This window comes from Phaethon aethereus (genome assembly GCF_964289735.1).
Source record: "Phaethon aethereus genome assembly, chromosome: Z".
Taxonomy (NCBI): domain Eukaryota; kingdom Metazoa; phylum Chordata; class Aves; order Phaethontiformes; family Phaethontidae; genus Phaethon; species Phaethon aethereus.
The window spans coordinates 88,846,552-88,872,233 of record NC_138577.1 but is presented as its reverse complement, the minus strand read 5'-3'; the positions used below and the strand labels follow the sequence as shown (position 1 = coordinate 88,872,233).

General features: G+C 44.7%; 1 protein-coding gene across 1 annotated transcript; it reads right to left on the bottom strand.

Annotated features, from left to right (window-relative positions):
* Positions 1-23: 23 nt before the first annotated feature.
* On the bottom strand, positions 24-25,682 carry FAM81B (family with sequence similarity 81 member B; the record flags this gene model as incomplete). Its single annotated transcript, XM_082013348.1, has 8 exons — positions 24-151; positions 2,729-2,924; positions 7,304-7,439; positions 11,531-11,634; positions 13,950-14,079; positions 18,963-19,081; positions 23,658-23,901; positions 25,447-25,682. 8 exons carry the CDS (start codon positions 25,680-25,682, stop codon positions 24-26), a joined length of 1,293 nt encoding a protein of 430 aa, XP_081869474.1.

Sequence of the window (25,682 nt, the reverse complement as noted above, 5' to 3'; positions counted from 1 at the left end):
TTGACCAGGCTTGCTCTTGATGTTCATTCTTCTGGGAGGTCACTTTCATTGTGTATTTTTAATGTCTTTCTGAATTTCTTTTTTTCAAGTTTCAGCTTTGTGTTGTGTATTTGTTTGAGCAGCTCCAGAGATTCATGAATGGATTGAAATCCTGGGGGGAGAATAGGAACAATTACTTAGATAGTGTTGTTTTCAATACATTAAAAGATTCTTCTGTTTCTTTGTAAAGGTTTCTGACGTTTAATACAGAGCACATGAAATCCACTTTATTTCATCATTTTATTGAATACCATAGACATGCATTAGCAGTCATGCTAATAGCAAGCTCCTTGCTATAGGAATCATATCATACATTGGACAGTACCAGGCATAATTACACAAAACCCTGGCCCAGGTTGCCCAGAGAGGTGGTGGATGCCCCATCCCAGGTCAGGTTGGAGCAACCAACTGGTTGGTTGGCTTGGCTCTTAGATTAGTTGGCTCTGAGCAACCTGCTCTGGTTGAAGATGTCCCTGCTTATGGCAGGGGGTTGGACTGGATAACATTTAAAGGTCACTTTCAACCCAAATTGGTCTGTGAGTCTGTGATAGCAGTAAACTGCAGTTGGCATCAGATTTGTATTGTGGAGTAAAGAAAACACCATCTGATTTTAAAACCAAGGGTATTACTAGCTTTAAGGAATATTGTTCTTTCATTGAGCATTGGGGGTTTTTGTTTGGTTTTTTTAAGCCCTCGGTCCTTATTTTGAATCAGAGACTCGGTGTTCCCATCAGATCCTGACACTGTTGCTCTGCAGTCTGCCTACCGGACAGGAAGGTTGGTGGCATGCATCTCCCAGAGTTGTGGCAACTGTAAATAAGAATTACGCTTCATTGGAGATAGATGTTGTTTTACATGTACTTCTGGGAGAACGGGAGCTTATCTTCACCAGCTAAGTGCTTGTGTGTAGTGTATATATGGGTGTATAAAAAGAAAGAGAAGCGAGTGTGCAGGCACACATTTTTCCCAAACACAGCTACAGAGCACCTGGTGCACTGTTTTGGACCACTACAGTCAAATATTGTCAACAGAGACTGGAAAAGTAGAATTGTGAGCTGTTGTTACCTAGCTGTTTCCAGATTGCAGTAACTTTTAAATTACAACGTAATAGCTCTTCACATTTGTCCAGCGTGTCACATCGGTGTTAACTTACTAGCAAGCAAGCAGCCTAACAGTGGGTTACAATTAATTTTTCTTTCTGAAAGTGCTTATTGTAATGTGGCAGCTGATTACATCTTTTTCCTTTTGAAATGGTTGTTTAATATGGATTAATTTTGTCACGGTTACACTTAGATAGTGTTCAACCAAATGACTGCGTAGTGCTTAGAATTTTACATCTTCCAGAAGCATCTCTGATTTCCAAAATGCCATTCTGTGCTGAAGTGCAAACGGCTGCAGAGACAGTCTAGAGGCTGCTTCTGGCCCTTCATGCTGCTCCGCACCTTTTCAGTGGCCTCTTTTCCCTCATTTTGGGAGCAGGCCCTACCAGAGGACTGCAATGGGAAAGAGCAATCCTGGACTTGAGTTTGAACACAAGCATGGCCAAAGTTTCTTGTAAACAGATCTCTTCTGTCATTAATTTCTGCAGGCAGGAATCTGACATTAAGAACTTTCTTTGAGATGCTGTTTTGTGCTCCCTCAGATGGTCTTGGCGACAGCCAAGCCTTCCCGTGTCAAGCTGCGCAAAGGCATTAGCTAATTTAGATCTTGGTTTGCTACAGGCTTGGAGCAGGACATGTAGGTGGGTGGCAGATAATGAAGGAACTGGAGCTGAAGTAAAGAGCTGGGGTCCTTGATCACAGGCAGCTTGGAAGATGAAAAACAGACGCTTGAGTTTCAAGTGAGAACATGTATGGTGTGAAGCCCTTGTGTAATGATTTTCAGCCATCTGTTCCCTGGGAGAGAGGGCTGAGTGATTTTTTTTATAACCTGATGTGTCCACTGTGTTTTCATTATTAGCTGCAAGGGAAGGGTATTACAATAGGTTAGTTTTGAGTGACACAGGATAGATCACAGTGGGCAAAATCTTCCTTTTGAAGGCCATGTGCTTAGCGCCAGGTGAAAGCTTTTCTAATTGCTGCTGGAAGTTGAACAGCTGGAATCATGTCAGATTGGTAATGTAGGTCATGCTCTGTGAGTTACAGTAACGTGACTGTCCCCGTAAGAAGCAGCTGCCACGTATTCAGCAATGTTATCTAACTGCTTCCCTACTTACTTGTGTAATGTACGATCTGTGTCGGGTAGCTGTAACTCATCGAGATACCTCTTTCTCCAACTACTGTTGGTTGAGAATGGGGAGTAAAGGATACAAATGATCCAAAACCGTCAAACACGATCTCAGCAGCAGGATCTGTGCAAAAGGGAATGACTTGTATCTTCCAGCACAGGTTAGCGACCTTGCTAACAGCAGAAATAGGTGTTCTAAAAAAATCTGGAAAACAGGTTGTGAAATTGCCTTTTAAATGATCTTACCTTGAGATTTAGGAAGAGAAAGCAACCTGTTTGCAAATGTCGTGCTGGCTGTTTGCAAAGACAAGCGGGCTAACCCATACACCTCTGCATATGGGGTTTGTGAGAGAGAAATAGTCATTTCAATGTCCTTCTGTCTTTACTGGAAAGTATTTTCTGGAGCAGCAAGTGACTGTAGAAATATATTTTAAAAATAAATTGCATGAAAGCCCATCCTCACCTGATCTGTATTCATTTTGGATTTCCTCAAGCTCCTTCCAGATCTGTCTTTCAAATCTCGTGATTCTTGCATGCAGGCTTTTTTCATCTCTCTTCATCTGGTTCAACTGCTTTTCGTATTTCTGTGGTTTATCCGTTTGTTCTAGCTTTAGTGACAGAAGTAGGAGCTTTTCTTCTACTCCTTTTTCTGCTGTTTCCTTTAAATACATAACATGGGTAAGACATTTTAAAGATGCCCACATTAACTTCCACCAACGAGGTGTTCAATCACTCTTGCTTCCTAATCCCCTGCATGACAGCACTGAATAAATGCAGGTGAGGTCTGGTACCTCAGAAGACCTCTCAATCCTCTCTTCACCTACCAATCAAATAAAACATGAAAGGGGCTGGGCCAGGACAAAGGTGCTTTAAAAATTATTTTATCTATTTATTGATTTTAAGTCCAGTGATTTTCTGTCAAATTTTGCAACAACAGACTGGGAACTCAACCCATTTCAGGTTGCTTTCACATGCCCATCTCAAGCCCAAGCTTCCCAACCTAAGTGGTGCAACACTGTGGTATAAACCCAGCCCAGCTGCCAGCGTGAATAAGGAGGCTGAGCCCCATAAGAGCTGCCTGACAGAGGGATGGCAAGTGGTCCTCTCCCTCTGTTGAGCTCAGCACAGCTCTTGGAGGAAATTCCCGCTCCTCAGAGGGGTGCTCAAACCTGAGCTACGCAGCTGCCCACCCCTTCCTTGGTCTTCAAGTTGCACCAAGTCCTCTGGCCAGCTCCGAATGTGGTCAGTGTGGTCGAAATTCTCCAACTTTCTTCAGTCCTTGCAGCCCAAGGGAGTCCTGTAGGCCCAAGGCAGTGGCTCTGCCTCCTAAGGAAGGTGTTTGCAAACCTGGCAGAGCATGATGCATGCCTCCGTGCATGTTTATGTGTACGCAGAAAAACACATTAATTCCTTATTCAGCCCATGTAAGAGTGACTTTGAAAGCTTTAACTCCTGTTAACGCTGTATTTTTTGGCGCAGCAGTCTCCCATAGGGGAGAGTGACCACTTGTATTGATGTGTTTTGGGAGGAACGGAATTCAAATGTAGCTTTGAGATAGCAGCTGAAAAGTCAGAAATGTTTTTAAAATCTTCCTGGCTGCATTAACTGTTTGTTGCATTGTGTATGAGAGACCATCATCAGGCAGAATAAATGCAGATTAAAGTTCAGGAGTGTTTAATTCCAAGCAACTTCTGAATCTGGTCTTTGATCAGCAGCCTTCATCCTGGTGCTAAGACATGGTGATTCTGTGTCAATTGCTTTTGAACTCTGAAGCAGAGTGAACTACACTCAGCAAAGGAGGAAAGGCTTTTAAAACTGTGAAGGAATTAACTTAAAGACATTGGTCCTGTGCCAAGCACTAACTGCCTCTGTGGAACCTGAATGCACTGTGATTTCACGTAGAAACTGCAGCGTGGTGAAGGTTTGTCTATATTTAGACAAGAGGAACAGAAGGTCTGAGGGGAACCGAAGACCCAATATGCCAGACAGACCCTTCCCTCAGGGAAGTCCGCTGCCTCCCTAGGGCCCCGGCTAAGGACATCACTGGGAAACTTCCTAGGCTGGTGTGGCCCTTGGACTACTACCCACTACTGCTCTTCCATGTGTGTGGCGATGAGGCTGCAACGCATCATCCAAAGGTGATCAAAAGAGACTTCAGGGCCTTGGGACGGTTGGTTAGTGAATCTGGAACATAGGTTATTTTTTCCTCTCTCCTCCCAGTTATGGGCAACTAAACTTCAAGTGGAAGGGGGATAATATCAGGCTTGCCCATGACCAGCTGTGGGACGACACGCCAAGGTTAGAGGGGTGGGGTGCTAGTGAGGGCCTCTTGCTCAGAGACATGCTGGCTACACTGCAGCACACGTGAAGTCTTATGGAGGTGAGTCAGGGGATCCTGAGGTAACAGGAGCCAAGAGGGAAACATCAGCAACAGTCCTCAAAGAAACTAACGCAGGTTTCTCTGAGAAGGTGGCATGGCCAACAGCCCAGCCATGTGCTGGGCTCAATGTGCAGTGCCTCTACATCCATGCACGCAGCACGGGCAACAAACAGGAGGAGCTGGAAGCCACCATGCTGCTGGAAAGCTATGATCTGGTCACCATTACTGAAACTTGGTGGGACAAATCCCATGACTGGAGTGCATCCCTCCCATGGCTGCAGGCTGTTCAGAAGGGACAGGCGAGGAAGGAAGGACAGAGGCGTTGCCCTCCACATGAAGAAATGGATAGAGTGTGAAGAGCTGTCTCTGAGGAATAGCCACGAGCAGGTCGAAAGCTTATGGGTAAGAACCAGGGACTGAGGCAACAAAGGGAACCTTGTGGCTGGTGTCTACTACAGGTGCTGATCAAGGGGAGTCTGCTGATGAAGGCTTCTCACTCCAGCCACAGGAGGCATCGCACTCGCAGGCTCTCGTCCTGCTGGGGGACTTCAACCACCCCGACGTCTGCTGGGAAAGTAGCACAGTGAGTGGTAGGCAATCCAGGAGACTGCTGGGGTGCATGGAGGATAAATTCTTTCATCAGGCAATAGACAGCCCTGACAGAGGGGATGTGATACTGGACCTGTTGGACACCAACGCAACTGAGCTAATTGATGACGCCAAGATTGGAGGCAGCCGGGGCTGCAGTGAACATGCACCGGTGGAGTTCACAGTCCTGAGGGAATGGGGCAGGAGAAGAGTAAAGTCAGGAACGTGAATTTTAGGAAAGCAAACCTCCAGCTCTTCAAGGAGTGAGTCAATAGGACGCCCTGGGAAACTGCCCTCAGGCACAAGGGAGAAGAACAGAGCTGGCAGACCTTTAAGGACTCTTTCCATAAAGCAAAAAGCTCTCGATCCCCAGGTATAAGGAATCAGGAAAGGAAGGCAAGAGGCCAGCACGGCTGAGTGGAGACCTGCTGGGCAAACTAAAGGGCAAGAAAGGAATGCACAGGCAGTGGAAGCAGGGACAGGGATCCTGGGAGGAGTACAGGGATGCTGCCCGGTTGTGTAGGGATGGGGTCAGGAGGGCCAAGGTGCTCCTGGAGCTGAACTTGGCAAGGGATGCAAAGAATAATCAGAAGGGCTTCCAGAGGTATGTTGGCCAGAAAAGGAAGATCAAAGAAAGCGTACCCCGCCCCCCTTGATGACCAAGACTGGCAAACTGGTAACAACGGATGAGGAGAGGGCTGAGGAGAAGTCAACAACTTCTTTGCCTCAGTCTTCACTGGCAGTGTGTCTTCCCACACCTCTCGAGGGGATGGCCTGCAGGATGGGGACTGGAGGAGCAAAGTCCCTCCCTCTGTAAGAGAAGATCAGGTTTGTGACCACCTGAGGAACTTGAACATGCACAAGTCTGTGGGACCTGATGCAATGAATCCCAGAGTCCTGAGCAAGCTGGCTGACGTAGTTGCCAAGCCACTCACCATGGTATTGGAGAAATCCTGACAGTCAGGTGAAGTCCCCAGTGACTGGAATAAGGGAAGCATTGCACCCATTTTTAAAAAGGGTAGCAAGGAGGACCCTGGGAACTACCGACCAGTCAGCCTCACCTCTGTGCCTGGGAAGATCCTGGAGCAGATCTTCCTAGAAGCTCTGCTAAGGCACATGGAGGGCAGGGAGGTGATTTGAGACAGCCAGCATGGCTTCACCAAGGCCAAGTCCTGCCTGACCAACCTAGTGGCGTTCTGTGATGGAGTGACCACATCAGTGGACAAGGGAAGAGCTACTGATGTCGTCTATCTGGACTTCTGCACAGGCCTTTGACACAGTCCCCCACAACATCCTTGTCCCTAAATTGGAGGGACATGGGTTTGATGACTAGACTAGATTTAAGTAAGAAATTTGTGACAATGATGGTGCTGAGACCCTTGCCCAGGTTGCCCAGAGAGGTGGTAGATGCCCCATCCCTGGAAACATCCCAGGTCAGGCTGGACGGGGCTCTGAGCAACCTGCTCTGGTTGGGGATGTCCCTGCTCACTGCAGGGGGTTGGACTCAATGGCCTGGAAAGGTCCCTTCCAACCTAAACTATTGTATGATTTAAAACTGGACAGAATTTGCACAGGCAATCCGTTCATTTTCTGAGCTTGTCGATGAATGAAACTGGGTCATGTTCAGTGGTGGCACTGATACTTGCCTTGGGGCAGAAAAATGCCATTGTTGTGTGCATCAGGGTTACACAAAGGTGCCATAATCAGGGAAGACTTTATTTGCCAGGATGCCCAGAGCATTGTGGGATCTCCATCCTCAGAAAGAAAAATTACTTGGATGAGGCTTGAGCTGTGACTTTGCTGTTGGTCCTGTTTTAGCGAGGGATTGAACCTTATGACTTCCAGATAACACTGCCAAAATAAATTAATCTATGATTATGTGATTTCCATAACCCATCATTTTGCTGTCCATGTCTTGAGGCACCTGGTTTTGTGTTAGATCTTGGGGGTTTTGTGTGTCATTTGATTCCTGCTGGGATCAAGGTGAGAGGAGCAGTGCTTCTCACTCCCAGTCCTGCGAGGGCTGGAGGTCACCCCAGTGCCCCGGGCTGCCGTCCTGGAAAGTCTTACCAGTTTCTCCTTCACCGAGTTAAGCAGCTGATGCCTGTGCTGAGCTTGATCTTCTTCAGACTGCATCAGCTGTGCTTCTGTCCACTTGCGATGTGTCTGTATCTGATCCCTGAAGTCACTTAGAATACTTGTCAACCTAAAATTATGATTATTTTTTTAGTAACAAGACTAAGGCTTAGTCAGTGTTACAGAGAAGTCTTGAGTCACTTGAGTAAATCATTTAAATTATGCCAGATCTCCTCAATAGCTTCCTAACAAGCCCTAAGCTCAATTATTTTACTACTCCTTACCTTGAGGGTTGTACCTACATGCCAAAACATGGTTTCTGTAGTGTGGTCTACTTTAGAAAAAATATCTGAGGGCTGAAAAATTTTTATTTCCCATTTGAGTTAACTCTGTTTGAAGTGGATGAAGAAACTACATTATCCGATTGAACAACTGCATTGCTGGGCACTGAGGAGAGCAGCAAAAGCACTTGTGGTCTGAAAATGAAGTTTGTAAGGACAAAAAAAAAGTTTATAGCTAAAACAATAAGAAAATGCAGAGTTTTCTTTGAGGCAGAAGTTGGATAGAAATGTGAAAGCCCACCCAAAGGGATCAGAGCAAGCAGCACCAAGGGGAGACAGGGAACCACAGGCAAGAGTGGTGAACAAATACTGCTTGGATCAAATCTGAAAAATGTCAAGTTAGGGGGAATTATATGGTTTAGATTTTGCTTTTCTTATGCTGCAACATACGATTTGCAGCATGAACCATTACAAGACATGAACTTCGGTCCATGTTGTAGTCTTACATATGCTTATGTATATGACCTGACTGTAGGAGTGTCACAAAAAATTTTGATGTAATTGTATTAATTCCTAACACGTGCTTGCATGCCAACAATGATTGTTTGAAACTTATTTTGGGCCTCAGTTAAGATACAAATCAAGAGGTAAGGAGCAGGATTTTATAACTCGACTTAATGCTCACAGAACTTTAATATTCCTTTTCAAAAGAGTGTTTGAGTTACGGTGTTTTTTATACCAAGTGATTGATAACAGGTCTGTATCAGTGTAATGAAGTGATAATTACCATCAGCAGTCACTGCGAATGTGGTAAAAGAGTTAATGATAGCAAGATCTCTCTAAATCATATGTTATTGCAGTTTGCTATTGACAGTGTCTTTTCAAGATCTTCTACATAAGCAGCCTGTTAGATCAGTTTATCACTATTACTCATTTCAATAGTTCTAAGATTTGATTTTTCAAGAACAAGAACTTGTAGTACTGAATTTGTCAGTTGTAGTCCAACGGTGCACGTGAGAAAATGCACACAGAGGTTGCTTCCTGGAGCACTAGTCTTTGCTCATGAGAAAATAAAGTGATACTGTGATAGCGCGCTGATGATACAGACCAGCATCTAACCTGCGCCAGGGAAGGGGAGGTCTTTTCTCAGACCTAACAATGAGCCATCTGGCTGGAATGACAGGACTCACCATCCAAACCCTATTTTGGAAAGATCAGGTAGGAATGGAGACAGCACTCGGTCACAGCCACCGCCGCCTGCCCCGAGGTCATTTTTCACAGCGCAGGATCTTCCCACTGGAGGATCGGTGAACGGGCTGGTCATTGCAAGAGTCACAGCCCTGCTCGACCACCACAGCAGGCAATTACAGGACTGGAACCTCTTCAGACAGATCTTTCATGGGGTTACTTTCATATATATAATCAGGAGATTTTAATCCACCAGGCATAAAGCAAAGGTCTTGTGCTGTTGTTTATGTTGTTTACTACACAAATTTGGGGTATATTGTTTAATGGGTGAACATGAATTAACCATGAATGGTAGGATTGATGGTCAGCTTTGCTTGAAGGCTCAAACCCAAACTTTTTGTTCAATTGGCACCTGGCATTTGACTTCAATTTCTTCGAAGTTGGAAAAGGGGGAAGAAGGAAATATTTAAACCTAAAATTTAATTACTTGATACTGTGTTTAGGCAACTTACAAAAGATTTGGCAAAGTCTGCCTTGGGGACAAAGGGGAGAACTACAGCAGTAATTGACTTTACAAGAAGTTATTTAGCAAATACTGAAAATTATTGAATGAAGCACACTAGCAGTTATGTGAGGTTACACGGCCGGTGTGGTTCAGACCAAATGATTACAGTGGTCATTTTGGCATGTGAACCACTGTGGGCATGTGGCTCTGCTGAGGAGGATGAAGGCGGCTGGTGCCCCTCTTGAGGGACACGCTTGACAGTGATAAGACGATGATTAGTTACACAATTATTATTAATATTAATACTATTAATACTTTATATTATAACACTAATTTTTTCTTATTATTAATAAAACAGTATTACATTTTATTTTATTTTACATTTTCTTCAGTTAGCATCCCTCCTGCATGGAGCTAACAAGAATATATCTAGCAGGAATGAAGCTCCAGAGGTAGATGATTTGCCATAGTCTTTGGCTCAGCAAAGCCCTGAACTATTAATAAGAGCATACCTGTGGATATTTAATAAGAGCATATTCCAGTAGTGCTACAATAAATTTTCACATGTGAAAATAGATCTATTGGCAATTGAATTGACTTTGTGCAGTTGAATGCAGCTTTTCCAACCTAACCAACCCCAAGAGGTAAGCATCCACTCCTCTGTAAAGGGCCAGATTTCTGAGCAAGGCACAACTCCCACAAAATTCTGAAAGATGTTTAAAATTCATCCAGTTTGCAGTAGCAATATCAGTTTGTACTTCTACAATAAAACTGCCACCCTGCAGTCAAAAGCAACTGGGTTGCAGACAGCTGCATGTCAACTGGAGAAGTAACTCTGGGGTTTAAAGCTGATGTAAACATGCCAAGTTTTATTCATAAGCTCCAGTCTGTTCCAGAAGTTAAATTTTATTTTAGCGCTATAAAAAGGATACGTAAATCTGGTAGACTTTTAAAGGAGCAATATAAAAGGAAACAGACATTTCCCAAAGGGCATGCTATTATAATTAGGTTTTATATTAACTGGAAAAAAATCTCAACATTTAGTAAATAAATATTTTGGATTTTACATTAAATACACAATGCCAGCACATCTCAGTGTCTTGTCTTGAAAGCCACCTCTTTTCAAGCTTCTTATTTCTGATGACAATTTCAGTAAGGTCTCATTAACATTTGAGAAACTCAGCATTTACTTCAATTCAGTTTTCTAATGTCTTTATTTTCTGGCATTATTCTGTTTTTCCTTCCGTCTTATTCTGGTTTCATTTCTTGTCCCTTTCACATCATCTTGACCTCCATCGTTCACTGCGCTCTGTCTCCCTGTTCCTCCTTCCCTTTTCCCAATTTTAGTTCATTGCCGACTTTAGCTGTTTTTTCCCCATCCACCCCAGTTCCTTTTCCTGTTCTCCTGACAAGAACCTTATTCTGTTTAAATTTCTAGCCTATTTTTATTTCTGAATACAATTGAGGTAAAATCTTAATTAAAATAAATCTTTATTCAAATCCTTCGCCATTTTAAGGAGTAGAACTATTGCCTTTGAAATATCATTATTGTGGGATTATTATAATTATATTTTAAATTATTTGTGCTGTCTCTGCTGTTCAATGCTGGGCTGCTCTGCATTGTACTGGATATGGATGCCAGATACTTTTCTTTATTGCATCCCTCCCTGGAGCTCCCTCCTCTCTGAAAAGCATCAGGATTAAAATGACACCCTAAAAACACTTCTGCAGCTAGAACAGGAAAATATACTAGTTAAGCAGGATCTAAATAAATCCGAAATCTGTGGGCCCATGAGGCTGTGCAGCTACTTTAGCCTTGTGCCCACCTTTTTTAATGAGCAGCACCCCTGCCTCGGGTGGCTTTCTCAGAAATGGGCATGCAGTGCAAGTGCATAAAGAAAATGTCTTGTTCTGCACATTAGGCAAGTCACAAATTGGCCCCAATTATGATGGTAAAGAGCGTCTTTGTATTCGGTGCCTTTCTTTCAAGTATTGGAAGTTAATTTGTTTCATACCTTTCTTCTTACAGGATGGCATTTAGTGCCTCATTTTAACAATTACCTTGCAAGACAATATACTTTCATCATGTTTTTTCATTATTTTATGGCATAGGTCTTCATTAACCTCCTCTTAGTGTTTTGAATGGATGTTAATTAACAGGTTTGTTTTGCTGTTTCATGGCAACCTGTTAATCACACTAAAGCATTCAGGGTGAATTACCATAATGAAAAACCCTCCATCACCTACTTGAAATCCAGAAGTTGCAATTTGTGATGTTGATCTCCCTGGACTGTCTTTAAATTCGAGCTTTCGGAGTTGGAAGTCTCTATCTTGCCTAATAACTGCATTGCCTGATGAGAATTCAACAGAGAATGCCTTTATGAGCCACACTATCAGCACTTACATTTAACTACACATTTTGCAAGCATGGAAAAAACAGCTAAGATCAAGGTACAGCTACACAAAAATGAACTTTCCTCACAAATAGTTTAATTCAGTAAAGACTGAAGACTTGAGCTAAGACACACCAAGGCTGTAAGACCTGGTGAAGCCCAAGTCTTTGTGGATGCAGGCTTCGCAATTACATGCAGGGGAAGGAACACTCTATTTGAACAAGGCACTGGGCACCACTCAAATCTCCCCAATGGTGGCAGTAACCAAGGGGTAAATGCTTGAAAGACCATGTGTGTTGCAAAGCACTGCCTGTGTCTTTTAACTGAATTCCAGGCAAGATATCTTTGTTTAAGATCTGTCATGAGTAATTTTGCCTTGGAGAAGAGGACCTTGGGTAGGCAAGGTACACTGTGCCTTATGCAGCTGGAAATGCTGTCAGAATACAGTAATGGGATTATGTTCAATACCAGAGTGGATGAGATATTGAACGTCCCACGTCGGCTCAGTCCTGGCAGCCACAGGCGATATCTAGCTTGGAGCAGGAGCAGAGAGCCATCATGCTGCAGGTTTAGAAAGCTGAATTTTGCAGTACAGCTGGATTCTTGTAAAATATTACTGCTAATGCTCCTGATCCTGCTAGAGTCTCTTGCAAGGAAAGGCCAGGTATAAGGAATGATAGGCAATAACAGTTGTTATCTGCTGTTGGCTTACCCACTCCATGGAGAAAAAAACCACCCTCACACAAAACAACATTTTCCAAAACTTTTTGTGTTGCAGTTTCAAAAGCCTTTGAAATACTGCCAAACTTAATATGAAATTAAATATATGCTATTAGATGCCTCCCTGCCACCACCTTAAAACTAAAGAAAAAACAGTGGATATAGATGGCCTTTTTAACTCCAAAATGCCTGCAATTTCCAGATGCACTTGGATATAAATCATACTGAGAAACAGTAATGGGTCATTTATGATCTGAGGATCCCCAAATCCTACAATACTTTTATTATCTATTACCTTACATCTACTATAAATGCCATGACCAGATGCAGATCGGTGATGAGTGGTGTCCCTCAGTGGTCTTTACTGGGACCAGTACTCTTTAGTGTACACGTAGTGGATTTGATTCATTACTCTTTAATATCTTCATCAATGACATAGACAGTGGGATCGAGTGCACCGTCAGCAAGTTTGCAGGTGACACCAAGCTGAGTGGTGCGGTTGACACGCCTGAGGGACAGGATGCCATCCAGAGGGACCTGGACAAGCTGGAGGAATGGGCCAGTGTGAACCTCCTGAGGTTCACCAAGGCCAAGGGCAGGGTCCTTCCCCTGGGTCAGGGCAACCCCCGGTATCAGCACAGGCTGGGGGATGAGGGATGGAGAGCAGCCCCATGGAGAAGGACTTGGGGGTCCTGGTGGGTGAAAAGCTGGACAGGAGCCGGCAACGTGCGCTGGCAGCCCAGAAGCCACCCGTGTCGCGGGCTGCCCCCAAAGCCGCGTGGCCAGCGGGGCGAGGGAGGGGGTTCTGCCCCTCTGCCCCGCTCTGGGGTGACCCCCCTGCAGGGCCGTGTCCAGCTCCGGAGCCCTCGGCACAGGAGAGACACGGAGCTGCTGGAGCGGGGCCAGAGGAGGCCCCAGCAACGCTCCGAGGGCTGGAACAGCTCTGCCGGGAGGACAGGCCGGGAGAGCTGGGGGGGCTCAGCCTGGAGCAGAGAAGGCTCCGGGGAGACCTTCCTGCAGCTGCCAGGGCTGAGAGGGGCCTGTAGGAAAGGTGGGGACGGGCTTGTTAGCGGGGCCGGGAGCGACAGCACAAGGGGCGCTGGGTTTAAACTAGAAGGGGGCGGGTTTAGACGAGATCTAAGGAAGACATTTTTCACGAGGAGGGTGGGGAAGCCCTGGCCCAGGTTGCCCTGAAAGGTGGTCGATGCCCCGTCCCTGGGAACATCCCAGGTCAGGGTGGAGCAAACAACTGCTTGGTTGTCTTGGCTCTCATGTTGTTTGGGACTGAGCAGCCTGATCTGGTTGAAGATGTCCCTGCTCACTGCAGGGCATTGGACTAGATGGCTTTCAAAGGTCCCTTCCAACCCAAAGTATTTGATGATTCTATGATTCCACAGTATCATGGAAAACTTACTTTTTTATTAAAAATCCTGGCATATTGTGTAAATACCACATCAGCCTTTAGTATTGGTCAGCAATTAGGAAAAGAAGCTATATCTATATATGCATAGTTACCACTCACCAAGTATTTCACTGTAGGCTTCTCTACTCACCTTCTTCTCAAAATCGCCAACACAGTTTTTGAGGGCACAGTGAAGGCCATAAATCTCTTTATCGGTCTTCTGGGCCTCACGCCTGATACTACTGATGTCTCCCGACAGCTTCGCAATGCTTGCCTCGCATCTGCAGTCAAGCCAGAGATGAGAGCCCCTGCAGCAGGGTGCGGGAGGGTGGCTGAAGGCAGATGCTGGTCTCCATGTTCTGCTGCCCGATTCAATCCAGCTCCCCGGGCCCCCCCCAGCGAGTGGCAAAACGAGCAGACACACCGCATTGCAGCAGCTCCATTCCCAAATCTGCTTCCAAACATTACTGCCCTCTAAAATGCTGCTGGAGGTGACGGTGAGGGAGTGGGAGGCAGCCGGAGGCAATGGCCGCCGCTGCAGCCTCCATGCCGCGGGCTCCGCGTCCCACAAACCTCCTCCTGCTGCCGCGGGTCCAGCGGAGCTGCAGGCGCCGTCCACAGCTCACCCTGCCTCGCCGAGTACCCCCCGATCTCCCTCTGTCCAATCTCAACACATGAAATTAAGTCCGACGTGTGAGGCGAGGGGCCAGCCCGCGGGTTTCGCGGGCCTGCCAGGAGAGGCGGCACACTGCCGCCCACGCAGCCCGGCTGGAGGCTGCGGCCGGGGAAGGCCACTTGTGGAGGAAGGAGACTGGCTGTCTCGTAAGGAGCATTCGCCATTTGCCAAAATCTCTCATCGCACTTAAAACAGGCTAAAGATGTGAGAGCGGCGGCATTGATGTGAGTAGCCCAGGGACCGAGTAACATTCAGCCAGCTCTCCTTTCCAGACGGAACGCATGGCGTTTCGGCCTCTGTCTTTGATGTAGACGTACACATTGTGCATGCATGGTATGTATTTATATATCTACATATATGTAATGTTATTTTTTTAACAGAAGCAAGAATACTTTCTTTGGTGTATATGTAAGTATCTCTCTCTCTCACGTTATACATATACTTAACATGAGCACGGGGCGCCCACCGGCACCCCTCCTTCCTGCTGCGCCCCAAGAGTACCACCCTGCCCCAGTGCAGGCAGTGCTTAAAACGAGATGGTGGAAAAAAATACCATAAGGCCATACAGTAGTGCACAATTTAACATAAATAACAGAATAGAAGTTGAGTGAGGAAGACAGTTTTAAAATGCCAGCAGAATTATCCTCCAAAGCACCGAAGCACCATCACTGAATGAAGCTGGTGCTGTTGACAGGTAAAGGATCTTAAGAGAAATTTTGACAGTTTAAATAGACCAGCTTTTTGTCATCTCCCGCTGATGCTTCGATATTGTGATACACCTACAGACTGTGTAGATCAAGGAAATTAAAAAAAGTTACTGCAGATAATAGAGGCTTTGTATGAAGGCCAGAACTTTGATCAAGTTCTGTGATCAAGTGCGCAGCGTGAGAGAGCAGAGGATTAATGGACCTGTCATGGCAAGTAGACGTAACTTCGGTTACAGGAGAAAGAAACCTGAATATTCTATACAGACAATACGGAGAAATAGAGGATTTGATGGTAGGACCCACAAAGCCCAAGAACTGGGCTGGCGGCATGGGATCAACTGTGCCGGGGGACCTGCAGACGAGGTGGGCTTTGCGAAGACCCTCCACACCACTCATGGGCCTCATGTCTCCGGGCCTGTGCACATCTCACCATCCCTAGGTGTAATGCCATTATCATGCAAAAAGCCGTTAAATGCTTTATTGCCCATTCTGGTAGATTGAGTCCGGCAGAGAATGGGGATACTCGGGACTGGCTTAAGTCTTACTCTAATTTGTTATTTTGCACAGGAGACTTTCTGCAGCTCATGGTGAGATCGTGGCTTTCCAGTCTGGGGAGCGCGCAAGCAGCAGTGCAGCTGGAGCGGGGATGGTACAGAAAGTGTGCTCCTGTGAGATTTGCACAGAAATGGAGAAGTATAAAGAAATAAAAACCTCTGATGCTTATGTCAAAGCATTTAATTAGAGACAGGAACATAGCTACTTGCTGCATCTTCAAGGAGCTTTATCTTCCAAAGTCGTGGAAGAAACAGTGTGTATTGGGCAGCTGTGCTTGCTGAAGTATTGCATTTTACGAAGGATGGAGTAACCTCACACGGGTACACAGCAGGGCTTTTGATTGTCTAGTCCTGTGTTGGACCTCTCCTCTGAGCAACAAAAATGCTCACAAGAAAAATAAGTATCAATGTAACCACCTGCATAAAGTGCATTTTTTGTTCCTTTCTGCATTCATCTAGTCTTTTGTCAGTGAGGCTGAAGAGAATGAATTAATATTTATCAGAAGTGTGGCTTTTTTTACAGTGGATCACCTAATTCTTATTACTGTAATACATATTCCCATGCCCAAAGGAATTCTTGTTAAGAGTTAGAATACAAATAAAATATATAGTTAATTTAACGGGAATGCCACTATAGCTGACATGCTGAAGGCTGCTTTTTTAAAAGGTCACTGCTACTTGACACATCAGTGTTTACACGGCATAGAAATGTAGTCAGAAGGTCCATGAATTAATGGGCAACCACCTCAGTACTTGGCAAGAGGTCTCCATCTATTTTTCAGGGAAAGATAGAGGAAAAGAATAGACACAATCTGCATTACAAGAGTTAATCCACATTGATCCTTTACCCATGGCAGAATACAGGACAATGAATCATCTGATGTGAGAAAGAGCAGTGGTTTCATTTAAGGTTCATTTCATCCCAGATAGCCTTGGATTAAGGTTAGGCTACAAATCAAGAAGAAAATTGTCATCACAAGATTTCTATTAATTCAATAAATGTAAATTATATGAACACATGCATTTTTCTCCAGCCACTCTGGGGTCTACTTAACATACATAGCAATTTTTAAATCCTGAAACTCAAGAGCAAGGAAACATGAAAAATCAAAATATTAATCATCACTGTAATGGCAGTTCTGTCTGTCAGTTCCGGCTCACTCCTCAACCACAACGCTGGGGGCAGGTACACAGTTAAGGCTTGGCATTTCCAGAGGGGAACTTTAGCAGCAAGAAAAACACGAAAGTGCTGATGATTCATGAATCACATAGAATTATACTGTGCTTTAGCTTAATGGCAATCACTCACATAAAACTGCATTATAATATTGCTGTGGAAATGCCGCTAAAATGCCAGCTCTGGTTCTGCAATACCAGTAGATTTTGATGAAACTAGAAAACCTGCCATTTTCCTTTTTCTCACCTTAAAAATAAACGCTGTCTAAGGACTTGTTTCCCAGCATGGTAAGATAATGACTTTGGTGCCCTCGTTACAGTTTTTTTATGTGCAATATGTGTTTTGGGATCCTCCCTTATACCTGTGGGAAAAACCAACCAGTGCACTGCAAAAATGGGAAAGAAAGGAAGAGGAAGACCTCATAAAAGGTGTTGTTGTGGACGTCCATGAGTGCTCGACCTCTTGTTTCTTCTGGTTTTTTTTTTTCTTCTTTATGAAGGTGAAAGGAGGCTGGTCACTTTTTCCCCTGCAATTACCCCATTTTCCCCCAAGTGCTTTTGCTTCCATCTGCTGCAGTCAAACACTCAAGCACAGAAGACACGAGCAAGCCCCGGTGCAGCTGATGAAGGGAAGCATCACACCAAGAAAAATGCTGGGAAAAGAGGAGCGAGACACTTCACCCGTCAAATGTTACAGCTTCGCTAAAAGCATATCATCTAGAGAGTCTGCTGACCCAAATTTGAAAACATCAGGAGGCTCTCGCAGGATCACGTCCTACTGTGTTCCAATGCTAATCAGCCACAAGGTTAAAAAAACCCACCTTTTTCCTGCCAACTTAGAATGTGTTGGCTTCAGCTTCTCATTTTGGATTCTTGGGTCTCTCTGCAGTAGTTTGGAGTCCTTCATTACACTATGATTTTTTCCTTTCTCTCCTGGTAGTTATACAGGGAAACGAAGACGTCTCTGGTTTTATTTTTTTCTATAAGCTATACATAGATGTATACTTTTCTCAGCCAGAAATTCTCCTCATCCCATCATCACATTGATGGCTCTTCTTTACACCATATCAAGTTTTCAGTTCCAGAAAGGGGACTCTGGGCTCGGTACAGTATTCTGGTATCAATCTTTGTACCACACATAGAGCTAAAATAACCTCCCTAGTCCTCCACTTCCCTTGTCTAAGACAATGCTCCTGGCATTTCTGATGCTGCATCATTGTAAGAGCTCATGGTAAGTTATTTACCTGCCATATTCCCCCGACTTTTCAGGGAGCAGTCAGTAGTGGAACACTCTCTTGTTGGGTTTATGAAACACATATTTTCTCAATCAGCCCACATTGCCAATAATCCTCGTTACTCTGTTACCACCTCTTCCTCACTTGGCCAATTTTTATGTTATCCCCAAATGTCAGTAGCAGTGTTTTATATGACAAGTATATGACTGGCCTCTGGAGAAAAAAAGCCACATTAGAAACATGCCATTTCAGTGAGATTTCTTCCTTAATGGCTACTTTTTCTAATATATAAATTCTGACAGTTCTTAATCCATGTGCTCTCTTGATATTACATACCACAGTTTCACTTTGTCTTTCTTTTAATCATAATATTTTTTGTTACTAAGAAGTGCCCCATAGAAGTCCACCTATGTTATGCACATGCAATGACTTGTACCATGAAAAACTGATAATCTCACCAAAAGAAGAAATCAAGTTTTCTCAAGAAGACCTATTTTCCAAGAGAGGAAGTAAAGATTTTACCAAAACAACAGGGGAGTTTCAGTAGGAGGAAATAACCATTTCAGCTGGAGTCTAGCCAGACTGGAGAAGAAAAAATTCCTTAAAATGTTAAGTGTGTGATGAAGAATGAGACAGGAAAATATAGTTATTTTTCCCCGGCTTGGTAATTTTTTTAACATGGAGAGTGTGAAGCACAGATCTGGCACTAAAATGAAGGTATAAAATGAGTGCAAAGTACATTCATGCCCACTCTGAATCTGCTCTGCACAGATCGACTAGCAGAGATGAAAATGAGGGTCATGATGCATTCCTTACCTTGCCACTCTTCCACGGAGGTCTCCAAGACCCTGGATGTATTTATGGTCCAGACTTTGAATGGCAAAATTAGTTTCTGCTGCGGCACCATCCCTTGCTCTTATTTGCCTCTCCAAAACCTGAAAATTCAAGATCATTAATGCACTTTCAGTTTTCTACCTCATTTGGGTTTTTTTTTTTTTCATTTCAAAATAGGGTTATGGCAGCAGCTCTAAAAACTTGTTTTTCTTTTAACGGTGTTTTTTTTCTTTCAAAAATCTATATCTGTATAGATAACATGTCCATTTTTCCATTAAAAATGTACTTTATGTTGAAAAGTCTAACAAGCAAAAGTTAGGAAATGCAAAAATTGGGAAACGAATTTTATTCCCCCTCCTCAAACATCTGCAGTACAGTGCAGCCCCTAACAAATAATACACGGATTTTTTTTAAGTCAGGCTGCCTTCAACGGGGGATGCCAAGTGTTTCTAAGGGGGAGGCAATAGCTAAGCTGAGCGTTTTGCAGCAGCCTGAGGGCATTGCAGCAAGTGTTTGCAGGGTGGAAAAGGCAGAGCAGAGACGGGCGCAAGATCTCTGCCCAGCGCCCAGTCTGCCCATGCTGCAAATCACAGAATCACAGAATCATTAAGGTTGGAAAAGACCTTTAAGATCAAGTCCAACCATCAACCCAACACCATCAGGCCCACTACACTGTGTCCTGAAGTGCCACGTCCAGAGATGGTGACTCCACCACCTCCCTGGGCAGCCTGTTCCAATGCTTGATCACTCTCTCCGTAAAGACATTTTTCCTAATACCCAATCTAAACCTCCCCTGGTGCAACTTGAGGCCATTTCCTCTCGTCCTACTGCTGGTTACTTGGGAGAAGAGACCAACACCCTCATCGCCACAACCCCCTTTCAGGCAGTTGCAGAGAGCAATAAGGTCTCCCCTCAGCCTCCTCTTCTCCAGACTAAACAACCCCAGTTCCCTCAGCCGCTCCTCATCAGACTTGTGCTCCAGACCCCTCCCCAGCTCCGTTGCCCTTCTCTGGACACGCTCCAGCACCTCAACGTCCTTCTTGGAGTGAGGGGCCCAACACTGAACACAGGATTCGAGGTGCGGCTTCACCAGTGCCGAGTCCAGGGGCACGATCCCTGGCCTGCTCCTGCTGGCCACACTATTGCTGATACAGGCCAGGACGCTGTTGGCCTTCTTGGCCACCTGGGCACGCTGCCATCTCATGTTCAGCCGGCTGTCAACCAGCACCCCCAGGTCCCTTTCCGCCGGGCAGCTCTCCAGCCACTCCTCCCCAAGCCTGTAGCGTTGCATGGGGTTGTTGTGACCCAAGTGCAAGACCCGGCACTTGGCCTTATTAAACCTCACACAGTTGACCTCGGCCCATCGATCCAGCCTGTCCAGATCCCTCTGCAGAGCCCTCCTGCCCTCCAGCAGATCAACACTCCCACCCAGCTTGGTGTCGTCTGCAAACTGACTGAGAGAAAAAATCCTTTTTGGGGCCATGCTAATCTTCCCTGTACCTTCCAATTTTAGTATATGTGCTGCTGAAGTGAGGTGCACGAATGCGTATGTCCAAGCTAATGCACTGCACTTGGCATGCGTAAAAAGATGTCCTTAACACACATTGTCCTGTGCAGGGTAGGTTTTGGTGCCGGTAGATGTGTGGACCTGCTCTTAAAGCACGTTACAGGTATAGACACCCAGCCCTGAACAAGGATGCAGGAAGCATAAGCAGCTCTTTAACATCTTGTTTTGCCCTTAGTGTTTGGTATGTGGCCTGATATCTGATTTATTGCACAGTATTAAAAGTGTGATGTAAAGATGGAAAGAGTAACTGCCCTGCAGGTGCTTCCAAAGTAGCTCATCCTGACAGTATCTGAATGTGTGAGAGGCAATAATTTTAGGAAGCCCTTGTGCAGCTACTGTGACCTTTTACAGATACAGAGCGGAGGAGGGGAATGATTTCTAAAATCTCTTGATTTTACGTCTCAGGTTGAACGGAGAGGCCTGGGGCTGATATTTCGGTGTAATTCAGCACTGCAGAGCACTTCACCTGGTCAAAGCACAGCTTTTACCCTTTTTTATGCAAATATCCTATTTGTGTAAAAATAGAGTGGCTTTTATTGACTTTTTATTTGAAATGTTCCTCACTGGGTGAATTTTAAAAAAAAAAAAAAGGAAAGGACAAATGTCAAGGAAAATTTCAACTACAAATTCTTAAAGTTTGGGAAAGCTTTTGCAGATGGGTTGCTCATCCCACGGATCATGCAGGCTTGTCCCACTGCCCGGACTGCAGGAGGGCACTGGGACAGCCCAGCTGGGTTTCAGCAGGGTTGTGCTGGTAGCCTGAGCTTGTGAGTCTGGACGCAGCGTCAGACCCTCTTCCCCTGCAGCCGTCCCTCTGCAAACAAGGTCAGGGCAAACATTTCTCGGCTGGTTGCAAGCAGGGGCGGTGCAGTGGCAGATGCCAATCCTGCTAGCGCTGAGGCCCTGCGCGGCACCTCTGTCCCGCTTCTCCAGCAAAAGGAGACACTTAGCAGCCATCAAAAGCAGGGCACAGGTGAGTGGAGAAGCTGTAATAACCCTGGAGTAAAGTGTAATTCAAATCTGTCATTTATGCGGTTATCCCTGAATAACCCTCCCTGCACACGGACTGTTGATAGCTGAAATACTGGGTGTACCGGGTATTGCTATTCTTGTTCGGTGTCAGAAAATAGTGTTCTCAAAGGGTTGAATGTACTGCACAATGAAAGTATATTTCCATTGCAGAAAAAATCTGTACTTCAGACTGCAAGTGCAATCTATTTGGCAATGCAGGTCTGATGCCACAAGTCCACAGGCAGAGGCGCAGGATGGGACCACTGCTGCCACACTGGCAATGAGATGCTCATTCTGTAGGGCGGAAAGCATCAGCCTCCTGTTTATTGAGGGAAATTGATATTCTATTTCTCTGGCTAGTTCCCTGGGCTCCTGGCAGCAGGAGCGAGCCACATGCACCGTGTCATGCTTGTGACCGATGGTCACCCCTTGGTCCGTGTGCGACCCCTCAGCTGAGGCTTGGTTATCTTGGTCGCCTCCGGAGGTGACGCCAGGCACGTCTCCCCTCTGCCCCTTGGTTTTTAGCATGGATGCTCTTCTCTCGCCATTTGCCATCACCTCCTAGGCTCGTGAAGGATGCCTTCATTAAGGGTCTGGTCAGTTTCCACCTGGCACTAATTACTTTATGTCCCTGGTGCCGCAGCAGCCCGGCAGTGTTTTCTGGCTCTGGCAGAGGGATGTGTTTCCTCAGGCTCAGCTTCATTCCTGGTGGCAATGGCATGCCAGCATCTTCCCCAAAGCAGGCAGAATAGCCTTCAAAAAAACCTGCTTTGGGGAAGATTTAGAGTATGAGTGAGTCACATTTCCCGGCGGATCCTTTTTTTTTAAAAAAAAAAATCTTGAGAAATCAACATGGCTCAACCACTCTAATTTGCTGCGTGCCAGGAGCAATTCTCCAAGCCTCCACTAATTCTGCAGTGGCTCTGATTGACATGTCTCACCGTGCTGTTTTCTGTGCTGTCGGTGCTCTATCCTTACCAAATCCTCACAACCCAAACAATACACAAAGCAAACACACACCTGAGATTAGGACCTAAAGGAGAGTAATTTACAACCAAGGGGAAAGGTTAGATTTAGATGCTCATAGCATTTGAGGCACTTTAGCAAAACAGTATGGAACATACTTTACCTCAATGGGGTTAGAGGAATTGGTTGATCTAAAATAATTAAGTGGTTTTATAGCATTGTTTATCACCATAATATCAAAATCTTGAAAATAAAATCAGTATGAAATGAACCACAGACCCTAGTTTTAATTCAGGTTAATTTCAGGTGAGCCATGGTTGCATACTTCTTAAGATATATGTATAGAAGATCAAGTATTTCTCCAAATACATGAAAAACAAAATGTATTGTGATTTTAGTGGAATTTGTAAGGCCTTTATCACTTCAAAGGACAAAACAAATTGCTGGAGAAGTCTACTTCATGACATTTTTGTACTTTACAACTTTGTCCAAGAAAAGAAGCCAAACAGTGCTGGTAAATTTCCAATATAAGTTTGACAAATAACAGCAAATAATCAAAGGTCTTTAGTCAGAAAAACGGTATCCCATGCATTTCTAGCACAGAACCATCAGTTTAAATAAAATGTGAACCTGAACCTCCATTCCAGTCTGCAGTGAGCTTTGTGAAGAGTTTGAGCAATATTTGATTATGCTTGCATGCAGAAGTTTTGTAAAGCAGTAGAACATCTGCATCAGGAGAAATAAGAAATAAACCCAAACTTGACTCTTGATGTTATATGTTAGATGAAAATACAGCTTGCTCCTTATTTCCCTTGAACTCAATCTTCCACACTCCAACAAAATTCAAAGCAAATAGAATCTGATCTTTTTAATTAAAACACCACCAAAACTCATTAATCTGCTTTTAATTTCATTTTACTTTCCTTTTTTTTTTTACTTTACTTTCCCTACTCCCTTCTTTTCTGTTTTCTGGATGACTGCAAGTGTCATTATACAGGAAAAATCAGAATTTAACTAAAACATAGAGATCGTGTGGAATACTTTTCTGCACCTGAAGCCAATGTTAGTGCTGAACGGACCACGGGCTAGAGCTACACCACTAAAGCAGAAAAATGCTCCTTGGCCTGTATTACCTCAATGTCCTGGCTGAGCTTTTTAACGATGCTTGTAATGGTCTGGATGTGGTTTTCCAGCAGCCGCCGGGCAGCAGCCTCCTCGTGCTGATAACCTTTGCTTCCCTGGAGGTAGGAGACGATGTCGTCTTTGATTTGGAGAGCCTGATGAAGGAGGAAAGCTGTGGTTCTCTCCTGGCTGGATAATCGCTCTTCCAGCAGGCGAGCCCTGTCTCCAGGATGAGGAGGAGGGGAAGGGTCTCTCCTGTGAATGCCAAAAACCCTCGTGTCATGCCAGTCATGGCAAGCAAGCCAAGGGATGCGGGTGTTGGTAGTCTCCTGTCCACATTGTTGTACCAGGGGCTTTGATGCACCCCTGCCAATACCACGAGTACAAACAACCTCTCCATGCAGGGCAACATTTCGACATTGGCCCCATTAGTGGCCATGGAGACGTAAATCATATTCTGGCAGCTGTTAGTCAAAACCCATATAGCTTAAGGACCTGAACTTATTTTTCAGAGGCTTCAAGGTACTTCTGTAATATATCACCATTGCAATCCTCATTTTAGCCTCTCCCTGTCTCATTTTAAATAGCGGCAAAACCAAACACACCCAGTGAGCACCTTTGGAGACACCTCAGTGCTGGTGCAGAACATCCCCCAGAACACTCACCAGCCGAGAGCAGGCAGAAGGAGAGATCATGCCAAGCACAGCAACGCTTGTGTTTGGTTTCCCTTTGTATTATTTACACCTGCCCACTAGAAGGAAGTCTGAAATCCTAATGGTTTTCTTACAGCTGCTCCCTCCACCATCCACCTGCTGAAACACAGGGGAAACGCCAGGGGCTCAAATACACTTAAAAACTGCGTATAAATAAAGAAGAGAGGGAGGATGTTGCAAGGATCTGAAACTGGCAGGTACAGAATGAAGCTCAGTTTACATAGGCACAATCCAGGGTTTGAAGGAAACTAGGGTCACCATTTACTTTTTTGTAAAGAGCCAGAGAGAGATTTAATTACTGAGAAATTTGGGCTTGCGTGTTATCCAGAAAGTGAAGTTTGGTTTATGCCTTAGTTTAACCTGAATGGCGTATTTTTTTATGCTCTCAATGTTCTATGAAGTACCCTTTCATCATGCTGTTTAGCTAAGCCCTGTAGCTTAATGATGAAGAAAAATACCCAGTTAGTCATTTGGGAAAGAAGTCACACACATTTTCTCTTGATCTCTGCTTTTAGATTGCTATAAATAGAAGTTCTGATGTAAAAATAATTTTTAAAAAAGAAAAGAGAAGAGAAGGGAGTTCAGCTACCCTACTCAATCAATACACAAAATGCAAAGATGACAGTTTAATGACTGAAGTGCGCCTAAGGATACTCTGCAACAAATTTTACAGCCATATGGGCTGCAATGATGTTCTGCAGCTGGCTTATATCTGTGTGTACCAGGAGATGCTTTACGTTTGTCTGCGCAATTAAGGTTTTAAAATAAACACAACCTTTGGCAGCCATGAAGTACCAACAAGATCTGAACACTTAATTTCAGTCACTTCTTGGTAAAAACACTAAATATCAAAATGACCAGCTGAGGCTGGGTGAGCTCTCTTCTACTTGTGGCAGAAGTCACTTGTCAAAAATGAAGTGTGCCCATAATCTATTTTTCCCCATTCAGTTTTCAAAAGCACCTTGTTTCTTACAAACCATCTTTCAACCATCTTTGAAAAAAACCCCACTAAATAAAAGTTAATGTTTTAGAGAAAAATGATTGTATTGAATGTGAGTTCAGTGAAGTCCACTGATGTACAGCTTACCCTCCATAGTCAAGACTTAAGCTCAAGGTCTGGTTGTGGCAGCTTGACAAGTTATGCAATCTTACCTCACTTGTCCGTGACCATGACTGTAGATCGTAGTATACGTGGAACAGGACACCATAGCTCAAGGCACTCTGAGGTACATCAGAAACAAGGCTTATCACATTGCATTTTTTGTGCACGCACCCAGCCACTGTCACCACTGTTCCGCCGGTGTACAGCAATGCAAGAGCCAT